The sequence below is a fragment of the Amblyomma mixtum genome, chromosome 2 (assembly GCF_055824585.1).
Source record: "Amblyomma mixtum isolate Tamu chromosome 2, ASM5582458v1, whole genome shotgun sequence".
Taxonomy (NCBI): domain Eukaryota; kingdom Metazoa; phylum Arthropoda; class Arachnida; order Ixodida; family Ixodidae; genus Amblyomma; species Amblyomma mixtum.
Genome location: NC_143013.1, coordinates 144,531,239 through 144,549,444, shown reverse-complemented (window position 1 = coordinate 144,549,444; position 18,206 = coordinate 144,531,239). Strand labels below are relative to the sequence as shown.

General features: G+C 46.0%; 1 protein-coding gene across 1 annotated transcript in view; it reads right to left on the bottom strand.

Moving 5' to 3' along the window:
- Positions 1–8,589: 8,589 nt before the first annotated feature.
- LOC149361143 (uncharacterized) overlaps positions 8,590–18,206 on the bottom strand; it is a 34,441-nt gene continuing 24,824 nt past the window's right edge. Inside the window, exon 3 of the mRNA XM_089568006.1 lies at positions 8,590–9,285. Coding sequence (XP_089424132.1) covers positions 8,590–9,285 — 696 coding nt within the window. The remainder of the gene's footprint in view (positions 9,286–18,206) is intronic.

The window sequence follows — 18,206 nt, the reverse complement described above, 5'->3', positions numbered from 1 at the left end:
CGCTCATCAAACATATACCTCCGAAGCATCCATCTTACATACGCGACACTAATCACTTCCTGAAAGAATTATCGAAAGTCACCTTCCCTCAAGGCGCTTTCCTAGTTACCCTGGATGTGGTATCACTTTACACTAACATCCCACATGACGACGGAATTCAGGCAATGGTTGGATCATATAAAGAATACAAAATTCTAGACACCCCTAGTCCAAGTGCCGTCGAGACACTTGCAAATTTGGTCCTTAAACTTAACACCTTTGAGTTCAACAACTCATATTATCTTCAAACTAGCGGTACAGCTATGGGCACAAAAATGGCTCCAAATTACGCCAACATATTTATGAACAAAATTGAATCTGACTTTCTGTCCTCATATCCAACAAAACCAGCTTTTTACAAACGCTTTCTGGATGACATATTCGTAGTTTGGACAGAAACCGAGGACGAACTCATCCATTTTATCGCCTCATTCAACAAAATCCATCCCAATATCTCTTTCACACACACCTACTCAACCAATAAAATTAACTTCCTGGATGTTCTGGTTTGAGTAGAAGGAAGTACATTAATCACTAGTGTCGATAAAAAACCCACACACAGACAACAGTATCTTCATTTCAACAGCTGCCACCCACGCTACTGCAAAACTTCAATCCCATACTCACACGCCATCAGATTCAAACGAATTTGCTCACGATCGGAAGATTTTCACGAAAATGCTAATCGCATGCGGGACACTCTAAAAAAACAACATTACCCGTCTTCTATAATCAACGATGCCATTAAAAAGGCAGAAGCAACTAATATTAATCATGTCATTAAGGAATCTCAGCCATCATCACAGCGCTGTAATCTGATACTAACCTTCACAAATAATCTCCCGAATATTAACAACATCCTAAAAAAACACTTTAATATCATAGAACAGAGTGACCGTCTTTCAAATATTTTCACAACGGTCCCCCAAGTAACATATAGGAGACCAAAAAATCTGCAAAACCATGTTGTCCATTCGACAGTCAATAAACCGAGAGCTGTAGGTTGCACACCATGCAAAAAAAGCCGATGTCTAGTCTGCAAACACATGGAAACCACGGCACTGGCTAAAAGCACCCATTCAAATTTCAAGCATTCTATCCGGGAAGACCTGAATTGCGATTCCAGCAACGTGGTTTACATGCTCGAGTGTGGCGACTGTCGAATGCAATACATAGGCCAAACAGACAATTCCTTCCGTTTCAGATTTAATAACCACCGCTCACATACCCAATCCTTCCCCAACCTCCCTCTTTCGAAACACCTCCGCGAGAAAAGTCACGAGTTTGACAAACTTAAAGTAACAATACTACAGAGTGGCTTCAAAAACACTCGTGAGCGCGAGCAACGAGAATCATATTTTATTTTTAAATTTAACACAGTGCAAAATGGCATTAATGAAACTTACGGCACCCTCACCTCTCTTCCGAGGTCAGGGGCCTACGAAATTAAACAAAGCAACACCGACTAAGTCGTCTGAGGTCATACCCCTTTCTGCATGCCACACCTGTGCCACACCTGTGCCGTTTCCCCCCCGGGTGTGCTCACCTTGTGGTCACGCGAATGCCGCACAATTTCTTTTTTATTTTTTTTATTTTGCCTTTTTAATTTTACTATGTAAGCTCACACTTTTTTCTTATATTTTTTTTTCTTTTTTTACATTCCTTCCAATACTTGCCCTCAACCAGGGGTGGGTGCACTATAGCTGGGTGCGAAGAAAAAGCACTACTTTAAAGGTTTTCTTTTACCTATTTCACTTTTTTTTCGAGGTTTCTTCCTTGCTCTGTTCATTTTTCTTTTTTTTTCTTCTTTTTTTTCTGTTGTCTGCTCCCTCTGTTGGAGGGTCATATTTTATTTTTTTGCTCTCGCGGCCAGGAGAAGGAACAAGTTTTCGCATTTTTCTACGAAAGTTGTTGCACGGCCACGCACCTGTCGAGCACCTCCCAGCTGGACACGACTGTCAATAAGCAAGCCTGTGGTGCTTAACAAAGCAGAGGCCGCATCTGGACGTTGTATTTTCTGACTGACTACCTGTTCCTCGCACTCTTTTTTTTTTTGGTGTATGTGTGTGTGGGTCGCACTGCCTCTAATAATTTTTTATGCGTGTTTTTCTGCTATGTGCTTTGTGTTTCCCACTTACCTGTTCTGTGCCCGCCCCTATAAAAGGGGATGCATTCACAATGTAAAATCACTCCTGAAGAAGATCGGTCTTCCGATCGAAACGTCGAGTTTAATAAATATGTTTCCTTTAACGAAGCGTATACTTCGCTATATATATATATATATATATATATATATATATATATATATATATATATATATATGCGAAATTGAGAAACGCTTCTTTTAAGTAAACGTTTATTGGGAGTCGACGTTTCGGACAGAGCCTGTCCTTTTTCAAGACTGAAGTTACATGGTTCTTGCTTCTCTTCTTAAAGGGTCTTCATCTGTACAGGTGTTCGACACATGAGCCAAAACAAGCAACGATGAGGGAGGGAGGAACGGCTCAAAGAAGAGAAAAAAGTAAAATATAAAAAACTGTAAAAAATACACAAGCGGAACAGGGAGGGGGGAGGGTAAATGTCGTCTCCCGCCACCACGGTGCCCGCCACTTACGTATGCGTTCGCGGGGAGAAAAGACGAGGGAAAAAAAGCGGGAGGGGAGAATGGACGGCGGCTTAGTCCTAACACAGCGGGCAGCTAGTAAAGTGTATGGAGACAGACAGTGGCCGAAGAACAGCACAGACTTGAGATGCACTCACGTGTTGTCCACTTAAACGAGTAAACAAAATACAACGCAGCAAGGGGGGGGGGGGAGGCACTTCCGCCATGTGCAACTCCTTTGGCAGGATGAGTCAAGGCGGGCAGAGTGTAATTTAACTAGACACATTTGGGGTCTAGATGTGCTCACATGCACACACCCACACAACCGACAAAAAAAAAGGAAAAGAAAAGGCCAGAAACGAAGGCGACTTTGGGGAAGAATTTTCGCGTGGGGCCACTATGAATGGCTGAAGTGCTAAAGGTTCTTTGATGGATCCGCTCTCGTCAAGATGATCGAACGGGGGAAGGTAAGAGCGCGGTGTGCGATGAAGACCTCGGTGTAAGCGTATGGGAGGAAGGTTGCGAAGGGGGAGGGACGGCCGAGGCTTGTCAAGCCGGCACTCCAAGGTCCGTGCTGGATTTGCAAGGGGCGTATTGAAGACAAAGCGCCCAGCTTCTCATTAATGCCGCATTAATGAAAACCTGAGCGCTTTGTCTTCCGAGCGACGAAGCAGTCGCTAACGCCGGACGCGGTCTAAGCTGAGCGTCGCGGTTCTCTAGCGAGGAAAGCCAGCACACGTGTTTCGAATTGAGCGCTGCATTTAAGACACGTCACCAGCGGTCGCTTCACTTACGCCATACTTCCAGCGCTCCTCGTTCTTCACAGGCATATTTTAGCGCAAAAGACGGGAAGACAGAAAGACAAGACGAATACGGACGCTACTGACAACTGCTTTATTGAAGCGAGAACGAGGCATATAAATACGCTTCTGGCCTGCGCCAGCGCTACCTACCCAAGGAACTTGGAATTACATAGGAAATCACATAAGACGCGGTAGGAAATTTATCTCGGCATTATACAGAACAATAGACGTGTCATTAACGCAGTCCTGTTCCCCTTTCCTGATAAAGAAAGCTTCCAAGGCTTCACGGGCTGTTTTTTAGCACTTCTTCCAAGGATTGAAACGCTAAGGAAACGCGGCTCACCATTGGAGCAAGCAATGCAGTGGTCAACAAGATTAGTACGTTCCTTATTGTAGATATCTTGTGGATGCTCCCGGAGTCGATCGTTTATACAACGCCCTGTCTGGCCGATGTACACTTTGCCACATGACAGCGGAATCTTGTACACGACGTTCATTGCGCATTAAGGAACGCGCAACAAGGATACAATAAGGAACGTACTAATCTGGTTGACCACTGCATTGCTTGCACCAATTGTGAGCCGCGTTTTCTTAGCGTTTCAATCCTTGGCAGAAGTGCTCAAAAAAGAGCCCGTGAAACCTTGGAAGCTTGCTCTACCAGGAAAGGGGGACAGGACTGTATTAGTGACACGTCTATCGTTCTGTACAATGCCGAAATAAATTTCCTATTGCGTCTCATATGATTTCCTATGTAATTCCAAGTTCCTTGGGTAGGTAGCGCTGGCGCATTGCCAGAAGCGTATTTATATTTATTTATTTATTTATTTCAATACCTTCACGGCCCCAGTGGTTCGTTACAGAATGGAGTGGATAAAAAAGTAAAGACAATGCAGCGAAATGAAAACAAAAAGTAAATGCAAAATGTAATGTAATACAGCAAAGAAAGAAAAAACATACGCTTGAAAAAAATACAAATCAGATTAGGTAACAAAACAGCCTAGCCAAACACATAGTTTTCCGCGGCATTTTTAAATAAACAGGTGTAAGAAATATCGGCAGCCAAGGTGGGCAGGTGGTTCCAATCGCTCGCCGTCTTGGGTATAAATGAGTTAAAGTATGCATTGCTTCGGCAGTATGGAATGCGTACCTTGTGGCGATGATCCGTGCGAGGTGATATGAATGATGGTTCAGATAGAAGATCCCGTTTTAGCTGATGATTGTGGAAGTAAATCTTGTGAAAAGTTAGCATTCGCGTGAGTTTTCTGCGAAGGGAAGGGCTAGGAAGGCTCAAAGTATTTTTCATTGCAGTTACACTAGCAGTGCGGGAAAAATTAGACAAAATAAAACGGGCGCTACGATTCTGTACTGACTCTGATTAATAATAGTTTTAAGTCCCGGGTCCCACACAGAGCACGCATATTCTAATTTCGATCTAACTAAGGTTTTATAAAGTAGCAGCTTTAAAGAAGATGGAGCCATGAAAAAATTACGGCGCAAGTAGCCAAGCATGCGGTTAGCATTGTTAACAACATAATCGACATGTGCCTGCCATGAAAGGTTAGCAGTTATATGAACCCCTAAATATTTATACGGGGTAACTTACTCAAGGAGAGAACCTGAAACATTTTAGGGAATAAGATTATCGTTAGGAGACTGGTGTGAAATACGCATGACCTTACACTTGTTAGTATTCATATATGGTCATAAGTCTATATCATCTATAGACTATCTATAGACCTGTGTATAAAATTCTTATAGATCTATAGACTTTCGGTAGACATTTGTCTATGGACTGTGTATAGACAAAAGTCTACTAAAAGTCTATAGATCTATAAGAAGTTTATAGACCAGTCTATAGGATTTGTCTAGGACTTCATAGACCAAAGTCTATAGACAGTCTATGGACTGTCTAAAGAAATTTTTATAAGGGCAGTCTCATGAGCAAAATATTACACCAATTAGATACCTTATTTAGGTCACATTGAAGTATGGATGAGTCTGAAGCGGACTTGATTACTCGATAAATAACGCAATCATCTACGAAAAGCCTGATTATGGAGTTAATAGTAATTAATTTTTTATTTATTTTTATTTTAAAGGTACTGCCAACCTTATGCAAGGTCTTGGGCAGGAGTGGGTGGCCGTGACCGTACAGAATATATGCACATGACAAGAAAACGCACTTCAAGATAACAGATGGTCAACAGCGACAAATTCGCACGGTTCTTTGCACAGAGTTTGATTGTGGCCGGGGGGAAAAAAAGAGAAGAAAAAAAGAAAAAGAGAGAAAACAAAGAAAATGTGTCGAGAGCGTAAGAGGTGAACACAGGGCACAAGAACAGGTTCAGAGCAGGTTACCATACATTTCGTTGTTTACTCAGGAGTGCGTCTGTGAACGCATCAAGAGTGGGGCATTCAACAGTTTGGGCATCCAGCACATTCCAGATACGTGTCGTCCTTGGGAAAAAAAGAGTTCTTGAACACATTGGTTTTGCACGTGAAATCCTTAACCTTTCTGTTGTGGAATGATCGGGTCGCACGCGCATTAGCGGGTTGAATATATCGGTTTTTGTTGTACAGTAAATAATAAAACTTTAATCTTTCACGATTCCGGCGTGATTCCAGTGCTTCTAAGTTAGCAGTCCGTAAGAGACAGGTGGGGGACATGCGCCGACTATAGCAGTTGTAAATGACCCTCGCTGATTTACGCTGAACGTTTTCTAGTTTCGTTATGTTTATTGTTGTGAAAGGGTCCCATACGATGGCTACGTATTCCAAAATCGGTCTAATGTATGTCTTGTAGGCTAGTAGTTTTATTTCAGGTGGGGATTTTCCGAGGGTTCTTCTTAGATATCCCAGTCGCTGCATTGCTTTATTTTTAATGTAGTCTATGTGCTGGTTCCAACTAAGGTCAGGCGTGATTATGATTCCCAGGTACTTAAAACTTGACACTCTTGTTAGATAATGATCTCCGATTTGGTATTTAAAAGTTAGCGGTTCTTTCTTTCGCGTTACAGTCATTGCAACCGTTTTTTTTTTGGTGTTGATAGCCATTTGCCACGTGGAACACCAGGTTTGTAATTTAGCGAGGGATGAGTTTAAGGTTACCTGGTCATGTGAAGTAGATATTGCGTGGTAGATTATGCAGTCATCTGCAAAAAGCTTTATTTTTACTGGTATATCAGCAGTGATATCATTAATGAAAACCAAGAACAGGAGCGGTCCCAAAACAGCCCTACGGGACGCCCGACTCAACTGGTGAAAAATTAGATAGCACATCGTCGATGCTGACGGCTTGGTATCTATAAGAAAGGTATGCTTCAATCCAGGCGAGTAACTTGTCATGCTTAAGAATTGGCTTTAATTTACGGAGAAGTTTTTTGTGGGAGACGCGATCAAAGGCTTTTTCAAAGTAAAAAAAAATTATGTCAATTTGACCTTGCTTGTCAAGGACAGATGCAAGGTCATGAACTGTTTCTAGCACTTGTGTTACAGTTGATAGTCCTTTGCGGAAACCATGTTGAGCTTCAGTAATAATCTGATTTTCTTCGACGAAAACTGAAACATGTTTGAATATGATGTGCTCAAGCATTTTAGCGCATGTACAAAGTAGTGAAATGGGCCTGTATGACGCGAGAAGTGAGCTACTACCTGTCTTTGGTACGGGAATGATTTTACTGTATTTCCAGTCCTGTGGCAGTTGTGCGTACTGAAGGGACTTGTTAAAAATTGGGGTAAGGTATTTTGCACACCATTCGGCATAGCGTACGAGAAAAGCGCTTGGTATCATGTCGATTCCTGGCGATTTCTTAATGTCTAAGCTTAGTAGCAAAGATAGGACGCCTTCCTCGCTGACGGTCAAGTCTGGGATAGCCGGGATTTCTTCGAAACAAGTAACATTGGGCGCTGAGCTATTGTCTTGGGTGAATACAGAACAGAAATAGTTATTCAGCGCTTCAGCGATTTCCACTTTGTCCGTTACAACGACCTCATTTACGCAGATGCTAGGAGCAGTTTTCTTTACTGGTGCAATGTGACGCCAGAATTTAGCTGGAGACGATAGAAGAAAGTTTTTTAGTGAGACGCTTTGGTAATAATTTTTCGCTGTCTTAATTTTTTCGTTCAGTATTGCCCTCATGTTACAAAGTTTCACTGCGGTAGATGGGGAGGGGCGCTGCTTGTGTTGTTTCCTAGTTTTCTTTAGTTTCCTCTTCAAACATATGACTTCTTTTGTCATCCACGGATTGCTGTTTCCCTGTTTTTTGACTTTACAAGGAACGTACTTCTTAATGCATGTCAGAACCAGGTCCTTAAAGAAGCACCATACACTGTCAATGGCGTGTTCATTTGAAGCGCAAAGGGAGGCAAAGACAGAATATGAGCTCTCAAGTGTGTCTAAGATGTCAACATCGCTGGCACGCGTGAACACTGGAAGTAGCCGCTCTTTTTACAGGGGGTTTGTGAATGGACTTGATGTACAGTGATAAACACACAATTTTATGGTCTGAAATTCCTTCAACTACTTCAATGCGCGGGTTACGGCGAACGATTCCATTATTAGCGAGAAAAAGGTCACGGATGGAACCCTGACCTGTTTGAATGCGGGTAGGTTCTTTTACCAGCTGGCTCATGCCGTGGAGTAGAATAAGATCGACGAAGGGTTCAGAGGAGCTAGAAAGAGCAACTGGAAAATCGCCGCTCCAGTCTATAGATGGAACGTTAAAATCACCAGCCAAAAGCAAACTGCACGAGTGGTTCCTGTATGCGCACAAGAACTCGTTCACTTTATCACAAAATGCACTGTCACAGTTCGGGGGACGGTAGAAACCCCCAATCACTATGTTCAAATCTTCAAGAAACAGCTTGGCTATTACACAATCAACTCCAGCAATATCAGGTAATCGCGACAAACGCAAGAATTCTTGAAACATTATTGCCACCACGTGAATCTCGATCTTTGCGCAGAATTTTATATCCAGGGGGCGTTATTTCTGAGTCGGTGATGTCGGGATGTAGCCAGGTTTCAGTTATTATCAGTAAATGAGGGTCGTGCGCTATCACAATACTTTCCATGTCAGATGTTTTGTTTACGATGCTGCGAGCGTTTATGTTCAGGCATCGAAGTTGCTTTCCGGTTTTGTCAGTTCATTCAGTGCGTTGAGAATCATGCCTCACGCGCGTGACGTGCACTCTTTGTTTGCTAATACTGTCCCATTCCAATAGGTTGTTGTCAATTCTATCCTTGTCATACACAAGCCTTACTTTGCTGCCTGCCCTTCTAGCATCACTCGTGCTTTCCCAAAGGTGTTTTCTTATCTGTCTTGTGGGTACGGAAAAATCTTCGGATACGGAAATGTTTCGCCCCTTCAACTTATGGCAGTTCTTTAGCACACTAATTTTTTCACGATGGTCAAATAGTTTGAGTATGACAGGACGAGGTTTGTCTGCCTGCTTGCGACCCATCCTGCGTATTCTTTCGACGGAAGTAACTGTGACACCCAATGTTTTTTGAAAAACGCTCTCAGTAACATCTCTGGCAAGTGACTCCGGTGTTTCTTCTTCGTTTTCTCGGATACCGAAGACGATAAGATTGTTCCGCCGACTTCTGTCCTCAAGGTCGACAAGCTTTTTTTCGAGTTGGTGGACAGTTCTTTCCAAGCTAATAACCTTAGATCCAAGCTCTCTACATATCAGTGCAGTTTCTTCTACTTTTTTAAGTATTGTTTCGATTGCATCTAGTCTTTTCTGTATATCCTTTTGGCCGCTTAGAATTTCGTTTAGCATTTCATCATGGGTGGGTCCTGGATTCTGTTCAACATCCCTGCATTGTAAAAGCAATGACTTGGCAATGCCACAAACACATGAACAAAAAAAATTACCGACGATTACGTTACTTCCTAATGCGAAATTTGAGCGCAGCAAATAAGCTGTTTCACCTTTTCGATAGATTGAGGCAAAGAAATCGAGCAACACATGTATGCGCTATCACAGAATTTTTTTTTTATTTTTCACACGTATTCGCAATTTCGGCTCGGGCGGTGCACATACGAGTACAAATCCGCCGCCACCGATCTGGCTCTCTGATTTCCACCGCACAGGGGTTGCATTAGAGGAGGAGCGAAGAAAGGAATTAAGTTCGAGCCGGCGCTTTGACAACCGGAGACTCGCAGGAAGAGGGGGGAAGGGGGCGGCGTGTACACCCAGCGGCAAACGATGGGGGCAGAAGCGCGCGCAGCAAGCGGACAACACGATAAAGGGAGGAGGGAAGAGATAGCAGCGACTGACTGATGCCGCTGACGCCGATAGCGCTGGGGGGATGAAAGGGGGGCGGAGCTGGTTACGAGGCCGACGCCGACGACGACGCGAAACCCAGGAACGGACGCCAAAGAGCTGCGCTCTAAAAGTACATAGGCTACGTGGGCACGTCAGCTGGATAAAACAGCGGTTGCTACTTTTAACAGTGGAATGCTTGTTATTGACCTGTGTGAACAGAAGAAAGGGATTTGACATGGCTTTCTCGGCGCGCCAGCTGACATGCCCACTTAAGGCGCTCAGGAAAGGTAGGCTCCTTTTGTAGTCGGATGATGTCGCTCCAGGTGGCGTCAAGTAGAATAGATGGCATGGTGATTCGTGCGCGCAGTCTCCGTAGAAAGGACGCGCGGTGCTGGCCAGGCAAGTTGCATCTTGATGTGCGTTGGCCGCCTGAGCCCAGTCTAGTAGTAGGATCTGTGTGAACAGAAGAAAGGGATTTGACATGGCTTTCTCGGCGCGCCAGATGACATGTCCAATGAAGGCGCTCAGGAAAGGTAGGCTCCTTTTGTAGTCGGATGATGTCGCTCCAGGTGGCGTCAAGTAGAATAGATGGCGTGGTGATTCGTGCGCGCAGTCTCCGTAGAAAGAACGCGCGGTGCTGACCAGGCAAGTTGCATCTTGATGTGCGTTGGCCGCCTGAGTCCAGTCTAGTAGTAGGATCTGTGTGAACAGAAGAAAGGGATTTGACATGGCTTTCTCGGCGCGCAAGCTGACATGCCCAATGAAGGCGCTCAGGAAAGGTAGGCTCCTTTTGTAGTCGGATGATGTCGCTCCAGGTGGCGTCAAGTAGAATAGATGGCGTGGTGATTCGTGCGCGCAGTCTCCGTAGAAAGGACGCGCGGTGCTGACCAGGCAAGTTGCATCTTGATATGCGTTGGCCGCCTGAGTCCAGTCTAGTAGTACGATCTGTGTGAACAGAAGAAAGGGATTTGACATGGCTTTCTCGGCGCGCCAGCTGACATGCCCACTGAAGGCTCTCAGGAAAGGTAGGCTCCTTTTGTAGTCGGATGATGTCGCTCCAGGTGGCGTCAAGTAGAATAGATGGCGTGGTGATTCGTGCGCGCAGTCTCCATAGAAAGGATATTGCGATATTATACTTTATGCAGATGACACCAGTGTGTTTTTTTTCAGGAAAACAGTTATCTGCACTAGAAACCTTCTCGAACACCTGGCTACATGAGCTTTCATGCTGGCTCCGGATAAACCAAATGCAATTGAACGTTCGGAAAAGAAAGTACGTAATGTTTAAGCCGCGAAATAAACCTGAAGATTTTAATATCCAGGTCAAGTACCAAGACTCAGCCCTTGAACGCGTTTCCATTTATAAGTTCTTAGGTGTCTTATTTGAGGAAAACTTAAGCTGGACTTCTCATATAAATAAGGTTCACACAAATATCTCTAGATCTCTAGGCATTTTGTATAAAGTGAGATATTTGGTTCCCAGCTCTATTAAACGTCAGTTGTATTTTGCTTTAGTACAGTCTCATTTACATTACTGTCTGTTAATCTGGGGCACCACTACCAAGACAAACTTGCACAGGCTTGAGATATTGCAAAAACGAGCTCTGCGTTGCACAGAAGATGTAGGTCCGCTATAACATACATACCCATTATTCTTAAAACATAATTTACTCAAGATAAACGAACTATTTCAACTAAAGCTTGCATATCATATTTATCATGAAGTCACCCGTGACCCAGTTTCCTTTTATGCTTTATACTTCCCTAACAATAAACCTTATGATTTCAGGTATAGTAATTTTCAAATGCCTCTGATGAGAACGAATTATGGTATGCAGCGCATTGATTACTTAATTCCTGATTTACTTAATAAACACCCACGTATTATGGAACTTGTGCAGCAGCCTCGTTCCCCCCGTAACTTCAAGAACAATGTTAAAATGTACCTTCTGTCCCTATCTCCTCCATAAAATGTCCAGTTTCTAGTTTTTTTTGTTTTTGTTTTTTTTACTCGCTGCGTGTATGTCCAGGTTCGCTATTTTTGGTTTTGTTGTCCTAAAGACGTAGGAGGCATGCAATGCGGATTTCATTGTTTTTGGTTTGCGTGCTATTTCTCCCCTTGCCTGTATGTTAATTCTATGCATCTCATTGTTTGCTATTTCAATATTTTTGTTTTGTCCTAGCTACATTTTAGTTATGCGTTGTTTTTTCCTTTATTTTTCATTGCATCTGTGTTAATTATGTATAAGTCATTGATCGTTACATATAATTCATGCAGTACGTATGCGTTGTTGTTACTTTTCTTGTTTTTGCTTTGTGTACTTTACTGTGTAATTTTGCCACCCCCCTGAGCAATGTAACGGGTGACGGGGCCACGTCAGGCAAAAAATGAATTGCCTTTTGTCCCGTCACCTCTGACAAATCGATGTCAAAATAAACTTCACTTCACTTCACCAGGCAAGTTGCATCTTGATGTGCGTTGGCCGCCTGAGTCCAGTCCGGTAGTAGGATCTGTGTGAACAGAAGAAAGGGATTTGACATGGCTTTCTCAGCGCGCCAGCTCACATGCCCACTGAAGGCGCTCAGGAAAGATAGGCTCCTTTTGTAGTCGGATGATGTCGCTCCAGGTGGCGTCAAGTAGAATAGATGGCGTGGTGATTCGTGCGCGCAGTCTCCGTAGAAAGGGCGCGCGGTGCTGACCAGGCAAGTTGCATCTTGATGTGCGTTGGCCGCCTGTGTCCAATCTGGTAGTAGGATCTGTGTGAACAGAAGAAAGGGATTTGACATGGCTTTCTCGGCGCGCCAGCTGACATGCCCACTGAAGGCGCTCAGGAAAGATAGGCTCCTTTTGTAGTCGGATGATGTAGCTCCAGGTCGCGTCAAGTAGAATAGATGGCGTGGTGATTCGTGCGCGCAGTCTCCGTAGAAAGGACGCGCGGTGCTGACCAGGCAAGTTGCATCTTGATGTGCGTTGGCCGCCTGAGTCCAGTCTGGTAGTAGGATCTGTGTGAACAGAAGGGATTTGACATGGCTTTCTCGGCGCGCCAGCTGACATGCCCACTGAAGGCGCTCAGGAAAGGTAGGCTCCTTTTGTAGTCGGATGATGTCGCTCCAGGTGGCATCAAGTAGAATTGATGGCGTGGTGATTCTTGCGCGCAGTCTCCGTAGAAAGGACGCGCGGTGCTGACCAGGCAAGTTGCATCTCGATGTGCGTTGGCCGCCTGAGTCCAGTCCGGTAGTAGGATCTGTGTGAACAGAAGAAAGGGATTTGACATGGCTTTCTCGGCGCGCCAGCTGACATGCCCACTGAAGGCGCTCAGGAAAGATAGGCTCCTTTTGTAGTCGGATGATGTCGCTCCAGGTGGCGTCAAGTAGAATAGATGGCGTGGTGATTCGTGCGCGCAGTCTCCGTAGAAAGGACGCGCGGTGCTGACCAGGCAAGTTGCATCTTGATGTGCGCTGGCCGCCTGAGTCCAGTCTGGTAGTAGGATCTGTGTGAACAGAAGAAAGGGATTTGACATGGCTTTCTCGGCGCGCCAGCTGACATGCCCACTGAAGGCGCTCAGGAAAGGTAGGCTCCTTTTGTAGTCGGATGATGTCGCTCCAGGTGGCGTCAAGTAGAATAGATGGCGTGGTGATTCGTGCGCGCAGTCTCCGTAGAAAGGACGCGCGGTGCTGACCAGGCAAGTTGCATCTTGATGTGCGTTGGCCGCCTGTGTCCAGTCTGGTAGTAGGATCTGTGTGAACAGAAGAAAGGGATTTGACATGGCTTTCTCGGCGCGCCAGCTGACATGCCCACTGAAGGCGCTCAGGAAAGGTAGGCTCCTTTTGTAGTTGGATGATGTCGCTCCAGGTGGCGTCAAGTACAATAGATGGCGTGGTGATTCGTGCGCGCAGTCTCCGTAGAAAGGGCGCGCGGTGCTGACCAGGCAACTTGCATCTTGATGTGCGTTGGCCGCCTGAGTCCATCTGGTAGTAGGATCTGTGTGAACAGAAGAAAGGGATTTGACATGGCTTTCTCGGCGCGCCAGCTGCCATGCCCACTGAAGGCGCTCAGGAAAGGTAGGCTCCTTTTGTAGTCGGATGATGTCGCTCCAGGTGGCGTCAAGTAGAATAGATGGCGTGGTGATTCGTGCGCGCAGTCTCCGTAGAAAGGACGCGCGGTGCTGACCAGGCAAGTTGCATCTTGATGTGCGTTGGCCGCCTGAGTCCAGTCTGGTAGTAGGATCTGTGTGAACAGAAGAAAGGGATTTGACATGGCTTTCTCGGCGCGCCAGCTGACATGCCCACTGAAGGCGCTCAGGAAAGGTAGGCTCCTTTTGTAGTCGGATGATGTCGCTCCAGGTGGCGTCAAGTAGAATTGATGGCGTGGTGATTCTTGCGCGCAGTCTCCGTAGAAAGGACGCGCGGTGCTGACCAGGCAAGTTGCATCTCGATGTGCGTTGGCCGCCTGAGTCCAGTCCGGTAGTAGGATCTGTGTGAACAGAAGAAAGGGATTTGACATGGCTTTCTCGGCGCGCCAGCTGACATGCCCACTGAAGGCGCTCAGGAAAGGTAGGCTCCTTTTGTAGTCGGATGATGTCGCTCCAGGTGGCGTCAAGTAGAATTGATGGCGTGGTGATTCTTGCGCGCAGTCTCCGTAGAAAGGACGCGCGGTGCTGACCAGGCAAGTTGCATCTCGATGTGCGTTGGCCGCCTGAGTCCAGTCCGGTAGTAGGATCTGTGTGAACAGAAGAAAGGGATTTGACATGGCTTTCTCGGCGCGCCAGCTGACATGCCCACTGAAGGCGCTCAGGAAAGGTAGGCTCCTTTTGTAGTCGGATGATGTCGCTCCAGGTGGCGTCAAGTAGAATTGATGGCGTGGTGATTCTTGCGCGCAGTCTCCGTAGAAAGGACGCGCGGTGCTGACCAGGCAAGTTGCATCTTGATGTGCGTTGGCCGCCTGAGTCCAGTCCGGTAGTAGGATCTGTGTGAACAGAAGAAAGGGATTTGACATGGCTTTCTCAGCGCGCCAGCTCACATGCCCACTGAAGGCGCTCAGGAAAGATAGGCTCCTTTTGTAGTCGGATGATGTCGCTCCAGGTGGCGTCAAGTAGAATAGATGGCGTGGTGATTCGTGCGCGCAGTCTCCGTAGAAAGGACGCGCGGTGCTGACCAGGCAAGTTGCATCTTGATGTGCGCTGGCCGCCTGAGTCCAGTCTGGTAGTAGGATCTGTGTGAACAGAAGAAAGGGATTTGACATGGCTTTCTCGGCGCGCCAGCTGACATGCCCACTGAAGGCGCTCAGGAAAGGTAGGCTCCTTTTGTAGTCGGATGATGTCGCTCCAGGTGGCGTCAAGTAGAATTGATGGCGTGGTGATTCTTGCGCGCAGTCTCCGTAGAAAGGACGCGCGGTGCTGACCAGGCAAGTTGCATCTCGATGTGCGTTGGCCGCCTGAGTCCAGTCCGGTAGTAGGATCTGTGTGAACAGAAGAAAGGGATTTGACATGGCTTTCTCGGCGCGCCAGCTGACATGCCCACTGAAGGCGCTCAGGAAAGATAGGCTCCTTTTGTAGTCGGATGATGTCGCTCCAGGTGGCGTCAAGTAGAATAGATGGCGTGGTGATTCGTGCGCGCAGTCTCCGTAGAAAGGACGCGCGGTGCTGACCAGGCAAGTTGCATCTTGATGTGCGCTGGCCGCCTGAGTCCAGTCTGGTAGTAGGATCTGTGTGAACAGAAGAAAGGGATTTGACATGGCTTTCTCGGCGCGCCAGCTGACATGCCCACTGAAGGCGCTCAGGAAAGGTAGGCTCCTTTTGTAGTCGGATGATGTCGCTCCAGGTGGCGTCAAGTAGAATAGATGGCGTGGTGATTCGTGCGCGCAGTCTCCGTAGAAAGGACGCGCGGTGCTGACCAGGCAAGTTGCATCTTGATGTGCGTTGGCCGCCTGTGTCCAGTCTGGTAGTAGGATCTGTGTGAACAGAAGAAAGGGATTTGACATGGCTTTCTCGGCGCGCCAGCTGACATGCCCACTGAAGGCGCTCAGGAAAGGTAGGCTCCTTTTGTAGTTGGATGATGTCGCTCCAGGTGGCGTCAAGTACAATAGATGGCGTGGTGATTCGTGCGCGCAGTCTCCGTAGAAAGGGCGCGCGGTGCTGACCAGGCAACTTGCATCTTGATGTGCGTTGGCCGCCTGAGTCCATCTGGTAGTAGGATCTGTGTGAACAGAAGAAAGGGATTTGACATGGCTTTCTCGGCGCGCCAGCTGCCATGCCCACTGAAGGCGCTCAGGAAAGGTAGGCTCCTTTTGTAGTCGGATGATGTCGCTCCAGGTGGCGTCAAGTAGAATAGATGGCGTGGTGATTCGTGCGCGCAGTCTCCGTAGAAAGGACGCGCGGTGCTGACCAGGCAAGTTGCATCTTGATGTGCGTTGGCCGCCTGAGTCCAGTCTGGTAGTAGGATCTGTGTGAACAGAAGAAAGGGATTTGACATGGCTTTCTCGGCGCGCCAGCTGACATGCCCACTGAAGGCTCTCAGGAAAGGTAGGCTCCTTTTGTAGTCGGATGATGTCGCTCCAGGTGGCGTCAAGTAGAATAGATGGCGTGGTGATTCGTGCGCGCAGTCTCCATAGAAAGGATATTGCGATATTATACTTTATGCAGATGACACCAGTGTGTTTTTTTTTCAGAAAAACAGTTATCTGCACTAGAAACCTTCTCGAACACCTGGCTACATGAGCTTTCATGCTGGCTCCGGATAAACCAAATGCAATTGAACGTTCGGAAAAGAAAGTACGTAATGTTTAAGCCGCGAAATAAACCTGAAGATTTTAATATCCAGGTCAAGTACCAAGACTCAGCCCTTGAACGCGTTTCCATTTATAAGTTCTTAGGTGTCTTATTTGAGGAAAACTTAAGCTGGGCTTCTCATATAAATAAGGTTCACACAAATATCTCTAGATCTCTAGGCATTTTGTATAAAGTGAGATATTTGGTTCCCAGCTCTATTAAACGTCAGTTGTATTTTGCTTTAGTACAGTCTCATTTACATTACTGTCTGTTAATCTGGGGCACCACTACCAAGACAAACTTGCACAGGCTTGAGATATTGCAAAAACGAGCTCTGCGTTGCACAGAAGATGTAGGTCCGCTATAACATACATACCCATTATTCTTAAAACATAATTTACTCAAGATAAACGAACTATTTCAACTAAAGCTTGCATATCATATTTATCATGAAGTCACCCGTGACCCAGTTTCCTTTTATGCTTTATACTTCCCTAACAATAAACCTTATGATTTCAGGTATAGTAATTTTCAAATGCCTCTGATGAGAACGAATTATGGTATGCAGCGCATTGATTACTTAATTCCTGATTTACTTAATAAACACCCACGTATTATGGAACTTGTGCAGCAGCCTCGTTCCCCCCGTAACTTCAAGAACAATGTTAAAATGTACCTTCTGTCCCTATCTCCTCCATAAAATGTCCAGTTTCTAGTTTTTTTTGTTTTTGTTTTTTTTACTCGCTGCGTGTATGTCCAGGTTCGCTATTTTTGGTTTTGTTGTCCTAAAGACGTAGGAGGCATGCAATGCGGATTTCATTGTTTTTGGTTTGCGTGCTATTTCTCCCCTTGCCTGTATGTTAATTCTATGCATCTCATTGTTTGCTATTTCAATATTTTTGTTTTGTCCTAGCTACATTTTAGTTATGCGTTGTTTTTTCCTTTATTTTTCATTGCATCTGTGTTAATTATGTATAAGTCATTGATCGTTACATATAATTCATGCAGTACGTATGCGTTGTTGTTACTTTTCTTGTTTTTGCTTTGTGTACTTTACTGTGTAATTTTGCCACCCCCCTGAGCAATGTAACGGGTGACGGGGCCACGTCAGGCAAAAAATGAATTGCCTTTTGTCCCGTCACCTCTGACAAATCGATGTCAAAATAAACTTCACTTCACTTCACCGGGCAAGTTGCATCTTGATGTGCGTTGGCCGCCTGAGTCCAGTCCGGTAGTAGGATCTGTGTGAACAGAAGAAAGGGATTTGACATGGCTTTCTCAGCGCGCCAGCTCACATGCCCACTGAAGGCGCTCAGGAAAGATAGGCTCCTTTTGTAGTCGGATGATGTCGCTCCAGGTGGCGTCAAGTAGAATAGATGGCGTGGTGATTCGTGCGCGCAGTCTCCGTAGAAAGGGCGCGCGGTGCTGACCAGGCAAGTTGCATCTTGATGTGCGTTGGCCGCCTGTGTCCAATCTGGTAGTAGGATCTGTGTGAACAGAAGAAAGGGATTTGACATGGCTTTCTCGGCGCGCCAGCTGACATGCCCACTGAAGGCGCTCAGGAAAGATAGGCTCCTTTTGTAGTCGGATGATGTAGCTCCAGGTCGCGTCAAGTAGAATAGATGGCGTGGTGATTCGTGCGCGCAGTCTCCGTAGAAAGGACGCGCGGTGCTGACCAGGCAAGTTGCATCTTGATGTGCGTTGGCCGCCTGAGTCCAGTCT